This window comes from Mastigoproctus giganteus, chromosome 11 (assembly GCF_048544385.1).
Source record: "Mastigoproctus giganteus isolate SK-2022 chromosome 11, ASM4854438v1, whole genome shotgun sequence".
Taxonomy (NCBI): Eukaryota; Metazoa; Arthropoda; class Arachnida; order Uropygi; family Thelyphonidae; genus Mastigoproctus; species Mastigoproctus giganteus.
The window spans coordinates 79,747,995-79,769,048 of NC_143585.1; the positions used below are offsets into that span (position 1 = coordinate 79,747,995).

Consider the following 21,054-nt stretch of genomic DNA (forward strand, 5'->3'; position numbering starts at 1 on the left):
TCATCAAGATTCGGACGGGATGAGTGTCCGATATACTATAAATACTGTATTTTGTTTGCACTGCGAGACGACCAGAGAGACAGGAGTTAAAGAAAGGGTTTATGTACCTGGTTAGAAAATTAGAAAATTTAACTTGAAAAATGACTAAGCAGGCTGGTATTTTTTTAATAAAAAAAAATTCGTCTTTATCTCCATGGGTTTAACTCCAACATAGAGTTTACCAAATAATTACCCAGCAAAATATAACAAAATTATTCAGCAAAACACAGAGTACACTGTTATTAAATATGTAAGCAAAAGCACTAAAAATAAACAAACAGCTTATTATGCATTGTGAAAATCTGTATACAAAGTACATGACTCGTTCAGTTCTACACCTCAAAATGATCTATACCAGGGGTGGCCAACGAGTCGATCGCGGCTTTAATTTCGGTCGATCACAACGAATTTTAAATATACTGCATATAAAAAATAGTTAGTCAAAATCTAAATGTTGTTATTATTATTATGCGCCCCACTGCATACGCTTATTACAAATCCGCTGCACGTGACTACTATAAGTAAGCTTGTCGACTGAAAATTCACGCAGTTGTTGTGGAGAGCATAGTGTATGTGTGAAATTTTACATAATATTAATAACTGGACAGTACTTAAAAACGTTAATTTAATACCGTTGCATGTAAAAAATGAATACTACGAAAAAGAGTAAAACGTATCATTTTCATCAAGAGTGGGAACTAGAATACTTTTTGCAATGATAAAAGAAAATTGTTGCTGTTTGATCTGCAATGCCCAAAAAAAGGAAATTTAGAAAGGCACTTCAACGCACTCCATGGTAAATACCAATCGGATATTCCGCTTAATAGTGAACTTAGAAAAAATAAATTAAAAGAACTTAAATCCAGATTATTCGCGCAACAAAATTTCTTCATGACACCTAATTTGCAATCTAAAGCAGTAACTGTAATATCATTTAAAGTGAGTCATTATCTTCAAAAAAAATGCAAATCATTTTCTGATGGTCAATTCATCAAAGACTCATTTTTAGAAATAACAGATTCTCTTTTTGAAAATTTTAAGAACAAAAATGAAATTAAAAGTGCTCTTTAAGATCTTCAATTATCTCGAAATACTGTGATGCCACGCATCGAAAAAATGAGTAAAAATGTGAGCGAACAATTGCATGCTCATATTGCTAATTGTGTGTCCTTTTCTTTACAAGTGGACGAATCTACAGACGTCAGGGATACGGCTCAATTGCTCGTTTTTATTCGTATGGTTTTCGATGATTCTGACACTAGAGAAGAACTGCTGGGTATGGTTTCGTTAAAAGAACGAACTAGAGGTCTTGATATATTTAACGCATCCAAAAATTTTATCGAAAAAAATAAATTACCACTATTTAAGGCTCGTATCAATTACAACAGATGGAACTAAAGCAATGACGGGACATCTTAACGGATTCATCGCATTGTACCAAAAGGATGATGAATTCCCAGATTTTTTTGAGTTACCACTGTATCATCCACCAACAAGTGTTAGACAGCAAAAGGGTAAATACTAAAAGTGTTATAGACATAGCTTTCAAAATAGTGAATTCCATCAGAGGACAATCTCTTCAGAGAAGACTTTTCAAAATGCTACTCGATGAAAAAGAACCAGATCTGATATTACACAGATGTGAGGTGGCTGAGTGCTACAGAGATTTCTAAATTTGCTGATCAAAGGGGAGATGATTATCAGCAGCTACAAGATACGGAGTGGTTGTGTGATCTGGCATTTTTGGCAGATTTTACCAAGAAATCAAGTGATCTGAATTTGGAATTACAAGGAAAAAATAGAAATGTGGGTGACATGATTAGTAGTATTTCTGCATATAAATATCAATTTTTGGCAATGGCTAAGGATCTCAAAGGAAAAAAATTCGATCATTTTGCAAATATGCGAGATCATTTGCAAAAATATCCTGTTTTTGAATTTAATAGTGAGAAATATGTTTCTGAAATTGAGAAAGTTGTGGACGATTTTGAAACCAGATTCGGTGATTTTAAAACAATTGAAGACATTGTTCAATATATTTCTTATCCACTTAATGTCGACTTGGATACGAAACAAATTACAGAAAAAAATCGCTGAGATTTTTCACATGGAGAAAATATTACTAGAAAATGAAAATTATTACATTGCGAAACGATATCTTCCTAAAAGCTAGATCATAAGAAAAAGACTTTTGGAAATATGTTTGCCGAGAAAAGTAACCAAATGTAAAAAAATTCAGTGAACTTTTAAATTCCTGTTTTGGTTCCACATATCTATGTGAATCGGCCTTTTCGTATTTGAAACAAACAAAGACGAAGAACTCTTACGGACTTGCCGTAAGAGTTGGCCTTCTCACAGTATATCCCCGTTTTGAACGCTTGGAAGATGACATGAAAACACATACATCACATAAATTAAAAATTTAAACACGTATGAATTTAAAATAAAAATTCTGAATTGTATTGAATTTTAAAATTTATAAGCAACGTTTTTCAATATATTGATTAATTTTTAACCATGTGCAATTAAATTCTTGAGATGGTAGATGGCGGCACATTTTGAAGGAAAAAAGTAGATCGCATCACAAATTAAGTTGGCTACCCCTGATCTATACCTTCCTAGCAGTTTGTAGAGAGTAATGATGCCAAAAGATGTCCCACAACACGTCGATGTTGCAGATATTACAAATGGGACAGGTGGAATTTTTAATACCAACTAAAAAGAACAAATAACAACAAAGAAATATTAAGCATACAAAAAACAGGCAATTACTTAAGCATTAATAATATACTCCCAGTTACTAAAAAACACCAACTCTACAAGTTATTAATAGATAACTGTATGATTAATAATGGATAATTCTTGAGAATAATCTTTCGGGAAAATATTCTTGAGAATTTCTAGAGAAATTCACAATACTTTTTATTACTCTACAGAAAATCTGTAGGATAATTACAGGCAGTGATGCGAATAGAGAATTCTAATTACATCAAGATGAGATACCCTACAGTTTTTTTTTGTTTTTTTTTTTTTTTTGAAGAGTTCCAACAAACATCAAACATGTAAATGGAACAAAGACATCCACATAAAGTTAACACTTGCCAATATTAAAAACCGTGTTTGTTGTGAAAATTATGTACGTAAAGTAATTTTAAAAAAATAATAATAAAAATGGTTTATAATGCATACTGTTATTAAAAAAAAAGTACTTTTCACTATCTCTGATTCCAAGGAAAGAAGAAAACTTTCCTCCCTTGCCCTACTTGTGGGCACTCATGCTTCTTTTTAAATGTCGCGCGCACACTTTTTAAGGCTTCTCTTTTGTTTATAGCTTAGGAAACATACCTTTGAGAGAGAGAGAGATTAAAAAAAAAAAAAAAAAAAAGGTGAGTTTACATTTGTTTACAAAATTGTTTTTCACACTATGAAATACAAAATGAGGCACTGGAAATAAACATTCCCCATAAAAAAAATAAAAAAATAAAACGGAGAGAAAGCGAGAACAAAAAATAGGGTGGTTGGGGTCATTGATACCTATCAACGACCCAGACAGGATATAATCTCGCAACAAAAGGCCGCACAGGAAGCGGCCGGAATTTCAGGTAATACATCATTACAGGTTACATTATTAAATGTTCTCATTAATATTCCAAATACTAAATCATATATCGCTCTCAGATCTTGTCTTCATAATGAGAAGAAGAAACATGACTCACCCAAAACTTGTAGATGATCTCCCTATATAATCGGTCGGAACCCATTGTAACAGAGCTATTCAAGTAATAGGCCTCGCGTGATCATGCCCATGCAGCGGAGCATGACCGTGAAATATCTGCACGCATCCCGAAGAAAATGCCACCGAAACCTCTCCGAAATCCACACTTTCAAAAAACTAAGTTACGCAGTTTAACATTGTGCACCACAAGTTCCAAACTGGAGTCACTCACTGGCTAACTAAATTTCTTTTAAAAAGGTGATTAATGTGCACACGACAAATAAATCCCACGGCACAAGAAAGCGCTACGAGAGAATGTCTTGTGCGAACACACATACACACGTGAGACGAAGTGAAACTCCACTATAACACTATCTGCAGTAACAGGAAACGACGGAGATACTGACAATCCATCTAGAATGCCCTGCACTTGTTATCTGAACACCGAGAGGCCCTGGAGTCGAGCCTTAGAAAGCGCGTTAACTTTCTAACGTTTCGTTGCGTAAACCCGTAAACTTGTCTTTAAGCAATCGAAGCAAAAATACATCTCTGTGGAGAAATAAAGTGGTCTAGAACGAAAACGACCGATACGTTTCAAGATACTCACAGTACTATGGCTCGTACAACTTTACACCGTAAAAGTACCTTGGAAGTTTAATGTGAAAATATCAACTAAAATTGTAAATAAAATCACTTTCGATCACTCCCCATTTCCCGAAAAGCAACACTTTAAAATCCTTGAACGATGACCTTCTCCATTTACCACGTGGTTGTCAGTTGGCCCACACATAAAACGATCATATGAAACCTGTTACCGACAGCAGCAAGCTCAGCGTGATCCGGTGTTGCTACAAGCACATGCCACACATACTGTGTCCTGAGAACGCCTAACTGCCGATGACTCAAGAGACTCTAGAACCCTTGTCCCGCCGCGGGAACAGCCAGGAGCCATTGTATCCGACGGGCCTTGCCCCTTTCCCGTTGCTGGCACGCTAGTGGTCGAATTACGTAGCGAGATCGGCACGTACACGCGAACCCTTAACGGCTGGTCAGAAGAAACGCAATAGTGAGCTCATCGCTTGATACAGCCTTGAGAAGAAGGTCATCAGCTCCCACCCAGTTTTACCGTGCGGTCCATTAAACTTTGTACACAAACAGTTTCATACAAATTTCGAGGGAAGATGCAAACAGTATAGCACGTGTTAATCTTCCAGCAGATACAGATGAGATAAACTGCCCTTGGTGAAATAAAATGCGCAGGTTCAAGTACTGGAGCATGGGCAAATGATGGAAGACGGAATATTAACAATTTTTTTTTAAGAGATTAACAATTTTTTTTTAAGAGGTTAACAGTAAGCAGGACTAAAAGGCAGGAAAGTATTGTAAAAACAGAGCATAACCTAATAATGAAAAATAAACGATACAATAAAAGAATGAACTACCAGGGAGAGGATAAATTAAAAACCCCTTCCTGTCATACAAGGCACAGCTAGAATGCGGAGGACTGAAAACGCTTGCTAATATTTCGGTTAACATATTTAAAAACTGCAAAACTGGGGGGGGGGGTTGTGTTGTACCTCATCCCACCTCTTGCTGCAACCACTGTTTTCATATCTCTTTTCAAATACGTGTTGTTGCAGTTATTCGCACCCTGCATTTCTTCGTAATGCATATTAAATAAAAAAAGAAAGAAATTTAAATGAAAGTATTAAATACTATCACGTACATTAGTTTTACCCATACAAATAAAAGCGAATTTGTGTAATTAATTGAACCTTATGTCGGGTAAGATGTTTTTCATTAGATGACAAGGCCAGGATCCCGTTATGGATCAAACTATTGGACTCTTTACTTTCATGGATGCACTTCATAATTAATGTGTTATATGTATTTTTAATTACAATACCATTATAACTTTTTTTTTAAAAAAGCACTTAATATGCGTTACAAATACATCCTATATTGGAAAAAAAAAAAAAAAAAACACGTAACCGGAAACCTGGATGTTTTAAACGCCTTTTATTGATACAATGGTTCAGGTATCGCCCCAACTTTGACCTAAATTACACAGTATTCTCGTCAGTAGATTCCGAACCAATTTTTGATAGGAGGAAAGCACTATTTTAGTCCATTCCTGTCTTAACAGTGCTCAAATCAGCAACTGGTTTAGAGCGTGTTGAACTGTTTCGCAGCCGATGTTCCGGTTCATTCCAGAGGTACTCGATGGAGTTAAGGTCAGACCTCTGGGCAGGCCAATGAAGCATTCATACGCCCATGTCTTGAAACCAATTCATTACAGGCTGTGCAGTATGGAATGGAGCACTGTCATGCTGAAAGAGAAAACGATCCTCTCCATGCTGCTGCCACAGCGTTGAAATTGTGGAATTTTCCAGAATATCAATGCACCGCATGACATTTACTGTTCCCGGAATGATGACCAACTGTCCAAGACCAAACTACCAGAAACAAACAGACAATTACTTGGGACAACACAGTGGTAAATAATGTTGACCCGATATCTGCCACACTTCAACAACAGCTATAAGATCGGGAAACAATGTACAGGACCTTGATTAACTATTCCATAACAGAGCTTTCCAATATTTCGGAAAGGGGTGGGGCTAATTACGATGGGTTGGACACCAACGCAAGTCGACGCTTTGAATTGCACGTTCTGTTTGGTTTTGTAGTGCTGCGGCTCACTACATATAGCTTGTGCTAATATCAGTTTCTGTAGCTTCTCTGAACTCCTGGTGTTGACAGTATTCGATGAGAATGACAGGATTTAAGTACCAATCTTCTGCACGCCCTCCGGTCTCTTTCCGTCGTCATTCTGTTCTTGGTCGTACACACAAACATGTGAAAACAAGAAACGTAAGAATAAAAACAGACACAAACTGTAGTGTATTTGAAGTACAGTAGTATAATACCTAAGCAACTTGTTGTGAAGGGGTCAAATAATGGTTAACAGCTGTTTGCCATTTAGAGGGGTGGATATTTTCTAATACAAACCTTGGTTTGCAAGTTTAAAATAGAAAAACACACGTGTTCACTATTATTTATAGTATACTTTAAAATTAAAAACGCTTTTAAGTCTTACGTTGCTACTGTCAGATTTATCCTAGCTACAGTATCTCTCGTATTTATTTAGGTTAAGCAAGCAATCTTTAAAAATTTTAAACTATCTTTTGAGTTTTGGGAACAGGCACGGCAATGAAGAATTACACAAATTCTGCTTTTTTCCAGGAAATTCCAGTTTTTCATCCAGGAGAACAAGCGAGTAACATATGGACGCCTTATCGCTATGCACAAACGAGGTACACTGGATACTCGGGTCCCTATTCAGTATTCGGGTCCCTATTCATAAAGCCGCTACAAAAAGTTTAAATGATTATAATAAAACATATGGGAGAACTCCTAAAACCAAATATGAACCGTACCATATAATCATTCTGTTTTTAAAAGCAGTAAATTTCCAAATTATCAAAAACAAAACAAAACAAAAGTACCACAACATACCATGCACTATACTACTTCACAGGGTCTACTCCGAATAAAACCTATATTCCCTCCCATAATTTTAATGTAAATATCTAACAACCTGTACTTTACTAGTCATTTATTTTACACCCCTTCTAGATATTTTAACCTATTTTAAATAACAAATCATGATAACTTAAAAGTCAGTGTAATCAAAATCCACTAATTTCCTGACTATATGTTGATGCACCCTTAACTCGTCAACTACCTAGCTCCGAACTGAAATGGTTATTTATTGACCGTTGTATCTATCTGATTGTACGCAATAAAAGATTATTTATTTAAAAAATTGAACACAAAACTATTAACAGTATATTCTGCAGTTAGTTTCCAGGCATATGCATTACAATACATAAGAATAATACAGTAAAATAGTAATATTTTACGTGATTGAACTTGCCTTGCTTCACAGATAGATGAAGTGCACGACACAAACATTTGGAAGATATCTTTTATACTATTCAGGGGAAGTTCCCTCTCTTATCATTTGACTTTATGTAGTGCAGAAAAGAAAAATTAAACGGACTGTTGGAAATATCAGAATCAGTAAGTTTTTAGTTTTACTTTGATTTCAATAATGCAATTGCTATGAAAAAGAGCAAACCATTTTTCTCCAAAACGAATCGTTTTTTCTCTCTGAATATATATACATGTAATTCATACGAAAAATATGACTTACAATCCTGAATATCTCTATATTGAGGGCTATTGCAAGACTTGTATTTTTATACCAAAATGAAGACTAAACCAAATAACATTTTAGTTCGCAATTTGCACACCGCTAGAGAAAGCTGGAGAGCTAATTACGTTAGCCAAAAGAAAGATTTCGAGGTGAGTGTTAGTTAAACAGAACATAACCTTTATGCTGTTAATACGAAGACCGACGCGGTTCTTTATCTTGTGTGCTTCCACAATATCAGCCGATGAGTACTTGGCAATCAACAGAGACACTTCCCAACAAATGGTAGAGTTGTTGCCTAGTTGACGTACATACCTCTCCCCCTCGCACAATTAGATCTAGTAAGCGATTGCAATTTCCGCTACAATCTGTTCGAGTCAACTGTGTTATAAATTACCGGTCATGGCAAGTGTTTGGGATTGATAGCTGCTGTCTGGGGGTGTCACATGGTATACACTCCATTATTTTTACATCAGTAGGCTACAATGTAACGTGCTGTCCTCTTAAGATTCATCAAAGTCGTATGGAATAGTGGTAAATAATTTACTTCAAGACATATTCTGCGAAGAAATCGATAACCTTCAAGACTATATATGAGCTGCTTTGCAACAATTCGCATTTCTTTGGTCTGGCATGAGGATGGACAATTAGCAACTTGTGGCACTTTATTTTCAAAGCGAAATATACTTATCAGGTAGAAGAATTTAACGAAGGAGAAATTGAATATCAACATGTGAATGGGGAACTTTATCAATGTGTAAATAGAATGAACGATTTTTTTTTTCTTATTATTATTAATTTATACTTGAGATTATTATCCATGACCAGCGAAAGGGTAGTAAATATCTTGGACAAACCGTCATCCTTGTACTCAATACCAAGACAACGCGTGGCACTTCGCCACGAGTTGCCTTGGTATTGCACTTCTCCAGTGGAGGAGCATTCTGATATTTATTTACATAAGAATTATGCTATTAATTTAAAGAAATAGGTGAATACTTCTTAACTGGAGAAGCTTTTTATTTATGGTAGACAACTCGTGCCTCCACAATGAGATCGATCAGCTTATCAGGTAGAAGAATTTAACGAAGGACAAATTGAATATCAACATGTGAATGGGGAACTTTATCAATGAGTAAATAGAATGAACGATTTTTTTTTCTTTTATTATTAATTTATACTTGATATTGCACTTTGGTATTGCACTTCTCCAGTGGAGGAGCATTCTGATATTTATTTACATAAGAATTATGCTATTAATTTAATGCATCTATCCAACAGCCACCGAATTCACTGTTATTCGGGGGCTGTTGGATAGATGCACTAAGTAACAATAGTTTTCTCAAAGCTATATACAGAAAGAAGCTATGCCCGACGTATACTGTAAGATACATATTTTACATGATGTTGTTGATTAATTTTGATGAAATTTAAATAATTTTGTTTGTTGCGAATAAATTCCGAAAAAAAAAAACTAACTTTGGGAAAAAGAGTGATCACGTCGAAAGGCGCTTGGCGGATTTTGTTTGATTTTCTCGGGGGGGTGGGGGCTGTACGGCTTACCCGAAGTAGAGCAGGGGCTGCACTTGAGGGTTATGAATAGAGTAAGAGTGGAGGCAGAAATCAAAGTAACCGATATGAGAGTGACCATTTTAGAAATGTAAAGCGGTTATGGCAGTTAGAGAGGCAATTGTTAAGTAATGGCCTCTTAGGGACACTTCCCCCCCCCCCAAGAAAATGCTAGAGCTCTAGTGCAGACAAGGAATAGAGTTTTATAGTGAAGAATAAAGAGGCTGATGTTAAAGTGCGCCCTTATAAATTTAAGGGCGGTCACTTCTATAAAGTGACGAAAGGGGTAAGTGGACATAGATTGCGAGCAGGAATGTTCTAGAAGTCTCTGAACATAAAACTGTCCTCGGCAATGAACGTAGGTCCCGACCAATCAGAACGGGGTCTAGACAACGTAGAGGGTCAGGATCGAATTAGAATGTGGATGCTGTAGAAAAAAATGGAAGGTGATTGGCCAGAGAGGGGGGAGAGAAGGCGGCTTTTTCTTTTTGGTGTGGGGAAAAAAGGTCGGTCGAGCTGAGAGGTCAAGTATGAAAATCGGGAGAAGATATTAGTAATGAAAAAGTGCTGTGTTTTTTGGAAAGGAGTGTGGGGTAGTGAAGCGTATTTAGTGGGAAGAGTCCGCAGGTAAAGGACTGTTTAAAGAAACGGAGTGCCGAAATGAGTAGCATCAGAAATATTTCCTATGCAAGTAGCAGAAGCGTCCATTAGTAAAGAGAACCTTTGTGACAGCCACATCAAAGAGAAGAATGTCAAGCAAGGGCCATGCAGAAGCCATTCAAGGAAAACGGAAGATTGTAGAAATCCTGAAAGAAGGAGCTCTATCGAGAAAAAGATATAAAAGAAAAGAGGAGAGAAGGCAAGAAGAATTGGTACAAGCCCTATGGAATTTTGATAGTTAGTCACAGACATTATGCAGGACAGAGGTTTGTCTGAGTAATTTAATAAAGGATGCTAATAGATTTACTTGAGTAGTGAGAAAGAGTGGGTGAGAGAGAGTACAGTATTACCTTTCTGTAACAAAGAGGCATGTGTAGAACTATAAATCTGAAGGTACTGTCAGGTATAAGGAAGTAAGAGTTTAAAGTGGCGAAATCACTCTGTATATGAACTACAGGGATCTGTGGGCCACAGAAGGTAATGTACCCGAATGTAATGCCCTAGGGTATCAAGGGAAAGTGAGATTATAATGAAATTGTATGTACACATTTATATAGGCAGATATACACTGAGTGATCACTGAATTATGACCACCTACCTAATCCTTCGTAGGTGCTCCTTTTGCCCTCAGTACAGCAGCTATCCGACGTGGCATTGGCTCAACAAGATGTCGGAAGCGTTCGGGAGGTATGCCAACAAAGTGTGTGTAATGCGGTCAGCAATTCAAATATGGAGGTGATTGGTGAATCCAGACGCCTGATATGCCTTTCCATAGTGACCCAAAACTGCTCTATGGGACTGATATCGGGAAGAGTTTGGAGGACAATCGAGATGCTGGGAGTCAGAACTGTGTTGCACAACAAGTGCCCGACGGCTCGGCGCATTGTCATCTTGAAAGACACCACTGCCATTCGGAAAAAAGTGTAACATAGCGGGGTGTACACAGTCAGCAAGCAGTCGACGATAGCCGAGACGAGTGATACGTTGTTCCACATGCATCAGGGGTCCAAGTTCCTGCCAGTGAAACATGCCCCACACCATACAACAGCCTGCACCTTTGATACCATGCATGATGGATCATGAGCCTCATGTTGTTGACGCCAAATCCGTATACACGGTGTGGAGTAAATAATGTGACTCATACGACCAGCACACCTCCTTCCAGTCTTTTAATGTCCAATTTGCATGCTCTTTGCACTAGGCGAGTCTTTTACGGAGATGAACCTTGGTTAGGAGAGGATGCCGTAGGGGTCATCTGCTGATATAGCCCATACGTAAAGTGTAAAGTGTGTTTGGGGTCAAACGGCACCAGGGGTTTCCCCCATCTCCGCGTAGTTTACATTGTCGTGTGATACAGTACACTGTAAAGGCCAGAGATTTAAAAGTGTATGGATATTGTAGATGAGTAGTGTTGTGTACCGTTGTTCTTCTGGCCATTTAGCCGCCAGGCCTCTGCTGAGGCCAGACGTTGCCCACACTTTGCCCCGTGGAGGCAGACCAGGTACACCAATATTTTAAATAAGTACTCTGGCAGGTCCTGCCACCTAGTTTCCTGAGATTTCAGTGGCTAGGACCTAAAAAAAAAAAAAATAAATAAAATAAAATAAATAAAAAAAAATAAATAAAATAAAATAAATAAAAAAAAATAATAAAAATAAAATAATAAATAAATAAATAAATAAATAAATAAAAAAAATTTGAGAGGTTATCGCGTGGTGGTTGTGCTAGAATTGTGAGGCCGAAAATTGTGGGCGAATCAAATTTGGCTGTAATTAAGTTTGGATGTGTGGGGCTTTCGCTTGCGTGCAGGTAGAGTGGGAGGGAGACTGAAGGCTGGGGGGCGACAGACAGAAGAATGGAGTCGATAGGGAGGGGTGACTCCAAGATTTGGGGGGGCATGCCCATGCCCCACCAGAAGGGAAAGTGTGGGTGGCAAGGAGGGAAGGAGATAGAGGGACCATCACTTCCCCCCCGGCCAGGGAAAGGGAAGAAAAGTGGACCAGGTAAGGGCGCCAGGTCAGATCGCCAATAAGGCTAGTGTGCAGAGAGGCTCTGCAGCCCATACGTGTGAGCGTGCGACGTATGGTCATGCCAGATATTGTTTCGGGTTGGCCCATGTTGTATTGGGTTTTCAACTCTTGAACAATGCTCCGCCTGTTCGCCTGTACGAGTCGTCGGACCTGTCGCTCACCTTTGCAGTTTTGCCGTCGAGTCGTTGTTTGACCATTTTGACGCCAGTCCTGGTATACTTTAACTACGGCGGCTCTCGAACACCCCATCAGTTCAGCCGTTTGGGAAATAGAGGCACCAGCTCGTCGAGCATCCACAATCTGTCCTTTATCAAAGTCCGATAAATCCTTCCTTTTACCCATCACGCTCGGAATTTTTACTGAACCATTGACACCTTATCTAAGCTACGTAGGTCGTTTATCTCTGCACTCTCGTACCTCACGTGGTCAACGGGTCGCATTCAATGATCACTCAGTGCATACCGGGTGGTGATAAAATATGTTTCCCTATTCAGGAGACCCTAGTGTCAAAACGGTTAGAGATAGCGCTGTGAAAATCGATGGTTATGTCATTTAGTGTATGGGGAAGCAATATGTAGAAGAAAAAAATAACTTCAAATTTCTGCAACCAGGAGAGAAATTGGCACTGTACACATGAGATGGAATATTTAACTTAGGATTAGATTTTAATAACAGAACATAGAAATCTACAGATATTGTTCTATGTGCTTTCCTTCACTTGAGATGACATTCTGAAAATGGAGGACTGCGTGCAACACAGTTTCGCATACCATCTCATTGGGGATGTTGGCTACATGCTGTTTAATGCTTGCTTTCAAATCGACAAACGTCTGTATGCTGCCATGGTAAACTCTGTCTTTCAGGTATCCCCATAGTGAGAAATCACAGGGATGGAGATCTGTGGAAAGTGTCTAGAAATGATTTCCGAATGTTGAATGGAGCGGTTCCTTCACCTGTCGACCAACTTGGGGAGGGGCACCACCTTGCTTGAACACTACGGTCTCCAAGCATTGCTTTTCTTGGAGATCGGGAATAATGTGATCTCTTAGAAGAGTGCACTAGTTACCGTACACCTTAGGCCATGAGGTGTAGACTCTTCAAAGAAAAAAATGGTACGATTATAATCTCTGCTGTGAATCCACACCATACTGTAACGTATGGACTTTGTAGTGGTCTTTCATGCACAGCAGATAGATGAGAAGTCCCCCATACTTGGCAGTTTTGTGAATTTACAGCCCAACGAAGAGTGAAATGTGCCTCATCACACCACAAGATCATTCGAGCACATGTATCGTCAAGTTTTTTCCGGGCCAGAAATCGTAGAGCGAAGTCTATTCGTTGTTGCTGATCACAAGACTTTAGTTCTTGCACTGTGTGAATCTTGTACGGGAACCAGCATAAAATTATTCGAAGCACTTTACATACAGTAGACGAAGGAAGGTTCAAGTCTCTTGACACACTTTTAGCAGGCACTACTGACTGGTAGTGCTTCGCATTCTGACCATTACAACTGCCATTTCATCCACTACCTCCATTCCGATACGTGGTCGTCCCCTGCCTGGAATTACACCTAACTCTCTGTTCACTTCAAATTTCTTTATTAGTTTTCGAAGCCCCACTGACGTCAAAGGTCCTTTATGCAAACCTTTAAGTTTCCAATATTCATGTAGTGCTGCATTAGCGTTACTATTCTGGTAGAACAGTTTTAATAAAAGAGCACATTCCTTTTTTGTAAGAGCCATAATGATTATTTACGGTGGCATTGGCCTTTCTGCTTTTATCTAACAGGATGTCATTTGCGTAAGCAGCGTGCTTGAAGTGAATGACAACTTTTATATACACCAATGAGTGAAAACATTATGACCAGTGAGTCGTTATGCAAATCTAAGCAACTGCATGTGAACTATGGCGCGGGTCAGGACACGGTATAAAAAACACCTGATACTGAGCTCCGTTAATCAGTGTTACTCTTGTTCTTCATCAGATGGGAAAGGCAGCAGATTAAAGCAAGTTTGACAAAGGCCAAATTGTAATGGCCAGACGACTGGGTCAGAGCACATCCGAAACGGCACGGCTGCTGGAATGGTCATGGTCAGCCATGGTTAGTACCTACCGAAAGTGGTCTGAGGAGGGAAACCCACGAACTGCCTGCGAGGTGTTGGACGACCACGACTTATCGATGCTAGCGAAGACTCTCCTGGATGGTATGTGGCAACAGAAGGGCAACTGTGGTGCAACTCGCCGATAATTGGAATGCTGGTGATGGGAGTAATGTGTCACAACACACAGTACATCGAACCCTGCTGAAAATGGGGCTGCGTAGCTGCAGGCCACTCCAAGTGCCCATGCTAACCACGGTTCACCGGCGACAGTGCCTACGATGGACAAGCGAGCATCGAAACTGGACCTTGAGTGATTGGAAGAAGGTTGTCTGGTGCGATGAATCACGTTTCCTGCTGCACCATGTGGACGGCTGGGTACGTGTGCGTCGTTTACGTGGGAAAGTGATGGCACCTGGATGCACTGTGGAACGAAAACAAGTCGGTGGTGGCGGTGTCATGTTTTGGGCAATGTTCTGCTGGGATACCCTGGGTCCAGTCACCCATGTGCCAGGCCCTCTGACGTCTACCACCTACCTAAACATCATTGCTGACCAGGTACATCCTTTCATGCCAATGTTCTTTCCCTCTGGCACCGCCAGAGGTAAAGACCATTTCCATCTTTCAGCAGGATAGTACACTATACCACACTGCCCGGATTGTTCGAGGATCATTAGGAAGACTTCCAGGTATTGCCCTGGGCTCCAAATTCCCCAGACATCAATCCCATCGAGCATCCGTGGTTTGTGTTGGAACAGCAACTCCGATCTGCGGTGTCTCAACCAACGACCTTACAGGAGTTAAAGGATCTGCTGATTACGTGTTGGTACTAGATACCACAAGACACATTTAGAAATCTTGTAGCATCCATGCCTCGCCAGGTATGAGCTGTTTTGGCTGTACGTGGAGGACCAACGTCATATTAGGTAGGTGGTCATAATGTTTTGGCTCATCGGTGTGTGCAGCGCCGTTTTTTCCCTGGCGGTGGAAATTTGAACTTTTTTTTTTCCCCTTCTACAAATCGCTTCCTCATACCCTAAATGACATACTCACTGATTTTCACAGCGCTAACTCTAACCATTTTGACACTGGGATCTCCTAAATAAGGAAACCAATTTTATAACCAACCGATATATATATATATACACACACACACACACACACACACACACACACACACACACACACAGGGTGTCTCAAAGAGATTGGTACAAACGTTTAGGGGAGGTAGGTAACATCTAAAGGAATGTGAATCGCATAGGAACCCATAACCGGAAACGTCACGAGAAAATAGTAGCAGAGGCACAAGAAGCAGAAATGACACAAGATAGTAATTAGTGGCAAACATTTATTTGACCTAATATTAACAATGGAGTACGAGATGGATGCATTTCATGATGTTACAACAGATGCTCGAAGGTTCCACCATGAGACGCGATGCATGCATGACACCGACACAGCATGGATTGGCGGACACGGTCGAACACACCTGGAGTTTCTTTGACAGTAGCAGCAGCGCAGACGAGTCTCGCCACGAGATCCATTTCCGTCTCCACAAGCGATTCATACACGATAGATTTGAGGGTCCCCCACAGAAAGAAATCAAGGTTTGATAAATCAGGTGAGCATGGCGGCCAGGCAACGGGTCCACCACGGCCAATCCATCGACGCCCAAAACGCCTGTTCAAATGGTCACGAACACACCTTCCATAATGGACAGGCACCCCGTCACGTTGAAACCAAATGTTGCGTCTCATTTGCTGGAACATCGTCAAGTAACCCAGGTAGAACTTGTTCAAGAAAGATCCGATATTTAGCGGAATTCATGCGGGATGGTAACAGGTATGTGCCGACTAAGCAGTCACCGACCATACCTGCCCACACATTTATTGCGAAGCGATGTTGTGCCGCACAGGGGCGCACACCGTGTGGGTTTTTGTGAGCCCACACATGAGCATTGTGCTGATTGAATAAGCCTTCCCGAGTGAAATAAGCCTCATCCGTGAACAAAACATACGCTGGAAAATTCAAGTCTTGAACACTTTCTTGGAGAAACCACTGCGCAAAAGCCACACGTGCAGGATGATCTTGGGGGAGCAGTAACTGAATCCTTTGGAGATAAAAGGGGTGTAAGGAATTGTGCCAGACACGCTGTACACTGCAACGAGACACTCCCAAGGCAGAGGCAACGGCACGTGTGCTGGTAGTAGGATTATTCTGGACGGCATTCAACACGCTTTCTTCCATGGCGGGAGTTAGCGTCGAGCGTGGTCTGCCCGCACTACTCCTGTTACCTCTAAATGACCCATAATCGCAAAATTTTTGATGCACACGCACAAACAAACGGTGGTCCGGTACATGTCTGTCTGGGAAGCGTTCTCGATAAATTCGTTGAGCGGCTCGTCCATTGCCCTTTGCTAATCCATACACTAGGTACATGTCTGCCAGCTCACAGTTCGTATATCGATGCATGCTCTTCGTGCGGCGACTACTGCTTGAATGAGAAAACCAGAAATTTTCCCTCTCGCGATCTGATGAACAGCGCCGTCTACCGACTTACGGTGACGTTTCCGGTTATGGGTTCCTATGTGATTCACATTCCTTTAGATGTTACCTACCTTCCCTAAACGTTTGTACCGATATTTTTGAGACACCCTGTATATTGGTATATTTATAAGATTAGACTATGAAACACTTTCATGAAATTGGCTAAAAGAGTAACAAACTATCTGTAGTATTATGTATAACTGTAGAGGAGAGTATATACCAGCAATACAACCTTGTATTTGTATTGCCCTTATAGTTGGCAGGAAGAAGTGTCATTATATGATTATGATAATTATGTGTTTGTAAATTACATATGATTAATACTGAATAATAAACTTTAATAATATGAAAATGTCTGATCAATACAGAGAAATACATACAGCTCTAAGTAAACCACTTTAGTATCGTGAACAAGAGGAAGAAAAAGGGAATAAGAAATCCTCAAGAACCGGAGTTTTCTGTTAAAGGATAGTAATGCATTCAAGTAGCTTGTGGGCCTTGGAGAAAGTTAAAAAAAAAAAATTCTGTTTATACTCCGGAGCGACCAAACGGTCAGAAGAAGTGATTATCCCAGTTGTTGAATCCAAGCTTAACAACAACTAGCCAATTGTGGTTCCAAGGTAAGCTGGGGGTAATAGAAAGCAATAAAATTATACAGTTAAATAATTAAAATAAGTAGAAAGAGAAAGACGCAGATCCCACAATACAATGGCTTACGAAATATATTAATATAGTACACACTAGGATGGATAAAAATATATAATTACATTTATTTTCATGATAAAGTAAATAAATATACTTGGTTCTACATTCGCATTGCTAAATCTGTTCCTATACATTTTACTAGATACGAAATAGAAAGAATTTTTAAAAAATTCCCAGTGAAGATTATTCCGCTAGGGTTTTTTTTAAATTTTCGTTACTTGAAATTTATTTCAGACATGAAACAGCAAGTTTTCTATATAAATTAACTGTTTTCATTTTTTTTTTTTTTTTTTTTCCTCACAGTCTCCCAACTAATACATTTCCAATAGTGTTTTTAGGTATGGTTTTTCAAGTAACAGAAGCTAAGGTTAATAGTGAACCATTTCTCGTTTATTTATTTATTATTATTTTAAATTTGATAATTAAAAATAAATTTAAATTATCCATACGAAGGTTTCCCTATTGTTGGGTTGCCATACTTTAAATGTCAGAGGGATTTCTTGTAACGATCCATTACTGACAGCATCTGTCGTTCATGTACGATCTAAATTGATAGCGATGCAATGTGCATTTAAGGGCTCGCTCAAGACTGCGATTCTGAACGAACTGCTGCATCTGCTAAGACTAGCTATGCTTGAGAAGTAGGCTAGACATGGTTAAACGAGCTCAACCAAGCCTTGTTGCTTTGCTGCTTTACAAAGTGTGATCAAAAAAAGTTCGAGGTATGAGTTTGTACTTTGAAATCGAGCTGTCATAGAGTTGCGACTTGTCACAGCATGTTAGTGACTCATTTAAACATAGCAGGCAGCCGATGAATCATCGGTTAATAGACAATCAGTTTGAATCAGCACGGTTGAATAGGTGTTTCATGCGTTTCAATGCATTTTAAAATGAGTAATTTTACTGAACAGCGAATTAATACCAAATTTTGTTCCAAATTAGGGAAAAGTGCAACAGAAACCCACGAAATATTAAAACCTGCTTTCAGAGAACATATGTCATTTGAAGACTTCAGTGGATTGAAAAGAGAGCCGCTGTCAGACGAAAATCATTTTCGCACTAGTCACCCTTCAACGTCAAAAACCAATGATTCAATCGCTCGTGTTCATGATCTGATCAGTAGTGATCGACGTTAACCTATCGAAGTTCCTAGTGAAATTGGTATTGCTTATGAGATATGTCAGTCAATTTAATTTTATGTTAATACCATCGAAGCCCGAGGCTTATGTTGCACCAGGCAAAAAAAAAAAAAAAAAAAATTTCTGAATTACTCAGAGAGAGAAGTAGAAGGGAATCAACAAGAAAGAGATGTATGCATTCTCAATGTATGCATTGTGAAGACAATAATGTGCCAAGCGCATGTTGTCTTCACAATGTCCTATATGCGGCAACTCAATTCTCAGCGGATGGATTCTCGTGAAATTTCATATTTGGGCCTCTTAAAAATAATTGCCGAGCCTTTCTAAATTTCATTAAAATCTGCAGAATAGAAATCTGGCAAATTATTATTTCTTTTTTTCAATAAAATTTGTATGGAAAAAATAAATTCATAGATTAAATGTAATTTTAATGCATGCAGTATTGCTAGCACAGTCCATGCGTGCCTAGTGTGTATTTTTATGTAAGTGGTGTCGTTTGTGAAGAAGTACGGAGAACGATAAAAGATGCTTAAAAACTAAACAGTATACGGGAGAAGGAAGAGTAATAAATATGTAGTGTAATTAAACTGAACGGCTAAGCTTAGAGTAGGTAAAACTATAGGGTATTATTATTATTATTATTAGCCATATGGGGCAAGGAAGCCCGAGGCTTATGTTGCACCAGGCAAAAAAAAAAAAAAAAAAAAAAATTCTGAATTACTCAGAGAGAGAAGTAGAAGGGAATCACCAAGAAAGAGAAGGATGATATCCAGCTCAGGATCCTGGGTGTGCCAAGCCCATACTCACCAGATGTAAGCACCTGGGGGTACTAAGTATTCTATATATCACTGTTCTATATATTCACAAAATAAAATCGTTAATGAAGGCTGAAAGCTGTTTTAGAAAATTGTGACCATCTAACGATCCCACTGGACCAATATTATCTAAGTTGAATAAAGGGAAGTGCGTCTGTAGGTGTATAATCAGGATATAGTTTGATGTGTTGTCGATATATCCCACGATAAAAATTACAGCACAACTAATTATTACAAAGTTGCAACCCAATAGGGCTTCGCTGTACTTTAAATACTATAGTAATCATGTTATCTGCAGGCTTAATTTAATTGATGATAAAGTACTACCATGATGTTTGTCTTCCATCCCCCATTCGGCGCCTCCGTAGCCAGGTGGGCAGGAGCAGCAGTGCGTAACACACGCTAATTGATTAGACCGGGGTTCGAGCCCGTGACCACCAAATACGGAGGATGCGGAAAGGTCAGGGAATGACCACCGCATATCCCCGGAGCAATATGGCCTTAGTTGCTAATGCTCCTAAAAACCAAATAACAAACAAACATTCCCCATTGGCCCAAACACACATTCTATTTATATAAATGGAAATATATTTGACATAATTTTTAAAAATTATAAGTAGAATATATCAAAAAAGATTACACATTTTTCTCGCTCTTCAGTATTAACATAGTTCGTTCGAAGATACACTTCCTCCCAAAATATAAAATAACATCAAATAGTGCTGCACAAGTGTTCCCGCTAGTGATATTATTCCATTTCTGTTCGAGAATGACCTTTGGATCTTTTGGTTGCTGAGCCTAGCTCATTCTAGCCTGTTCCTGATATTCTCGATGGCATTCATATCCGGCAAATATGCAAGATAGGGCAAAGCTATATATCTCTGGAATGCTCTGTACACCAATCCTAATAGTGGTATTATCAACTTGGAATACAAGAACGTTATGGGATGAACGGTTCATCCCATAACGAGTCTATCTGCTGAGCGTTCTTGTTCAGCAAGTACTCTCCAGAATAAGAAAAGGACCTGTTTGGTAGTATGGGATCGTGCCATACAACCAAAAACACCAACATTGCTGTTGTTACTAGTGTCTTGAAAGAGGACAGGAAGTATTCGAGATCCACTACTTCTGGAGTTTCTTTCACATATGCCAATTTCATTAAACTACCTGTGTGCCTTACTTTGTAGGTAGAAAATTGCGGCTCATTTCCCTCCCGCTTCCATTGAGAGGAGAACACACCGCTTCCCGCGGCTCATTTCCCTCCTGCTTCCATATTTTCTTATTATATAATATCGGTGTAAATATACCATAGTTAACCCATAGATTTGAGCTACGATTGTAGCGTAGAAGGCATCGTTTTATTTGTATCTCATAATGTGGTTGCCTTCACAACAAGATAGCTACTATTGAATTACTTCAAATAAATAACGCTTCTCTAGTAGAGAAGGCTACTGTTATTTACTGTTATCTCTACTAGAGAAACGTTATTTATTTGAAGTAATTCAATAGTAGCTATC

At 39.1% G+C, this 21,054-nt stretch overlaps 1 protein-coding gene across 6 annotated transcripts in view; it reads right to left on the bottom strand.

Annotated features, from left to right (window-relative positions):
• The window catches only part of LOC150078178 (FERM domain-containing protein 4A-like), a 418,597-nt gene that overhangs the window by 283,307 nt on the left and 114,236 nt on the right, over positions 1-21,054 (bottom strand). Inside the window, exon 1 of one of the 6 annotated variants that reach the window (XM_090384904.1) lies at positions 3,756-3,853. The exons of the other annotated variants lie outside the window; for them this stretch is intronic. Coding sequence (XP_090241030.1) covers positions 3,756-3,800 — 45 coding nt within the window. The 5' untranslated portion in view covers positions 3,801-3,853. Of the gene's footprint in view, positions 1-3,755; positions 3,854-21,054 lie in introns of those variants that run through there. 6 annotated transcript variants of the gene reach the window in all.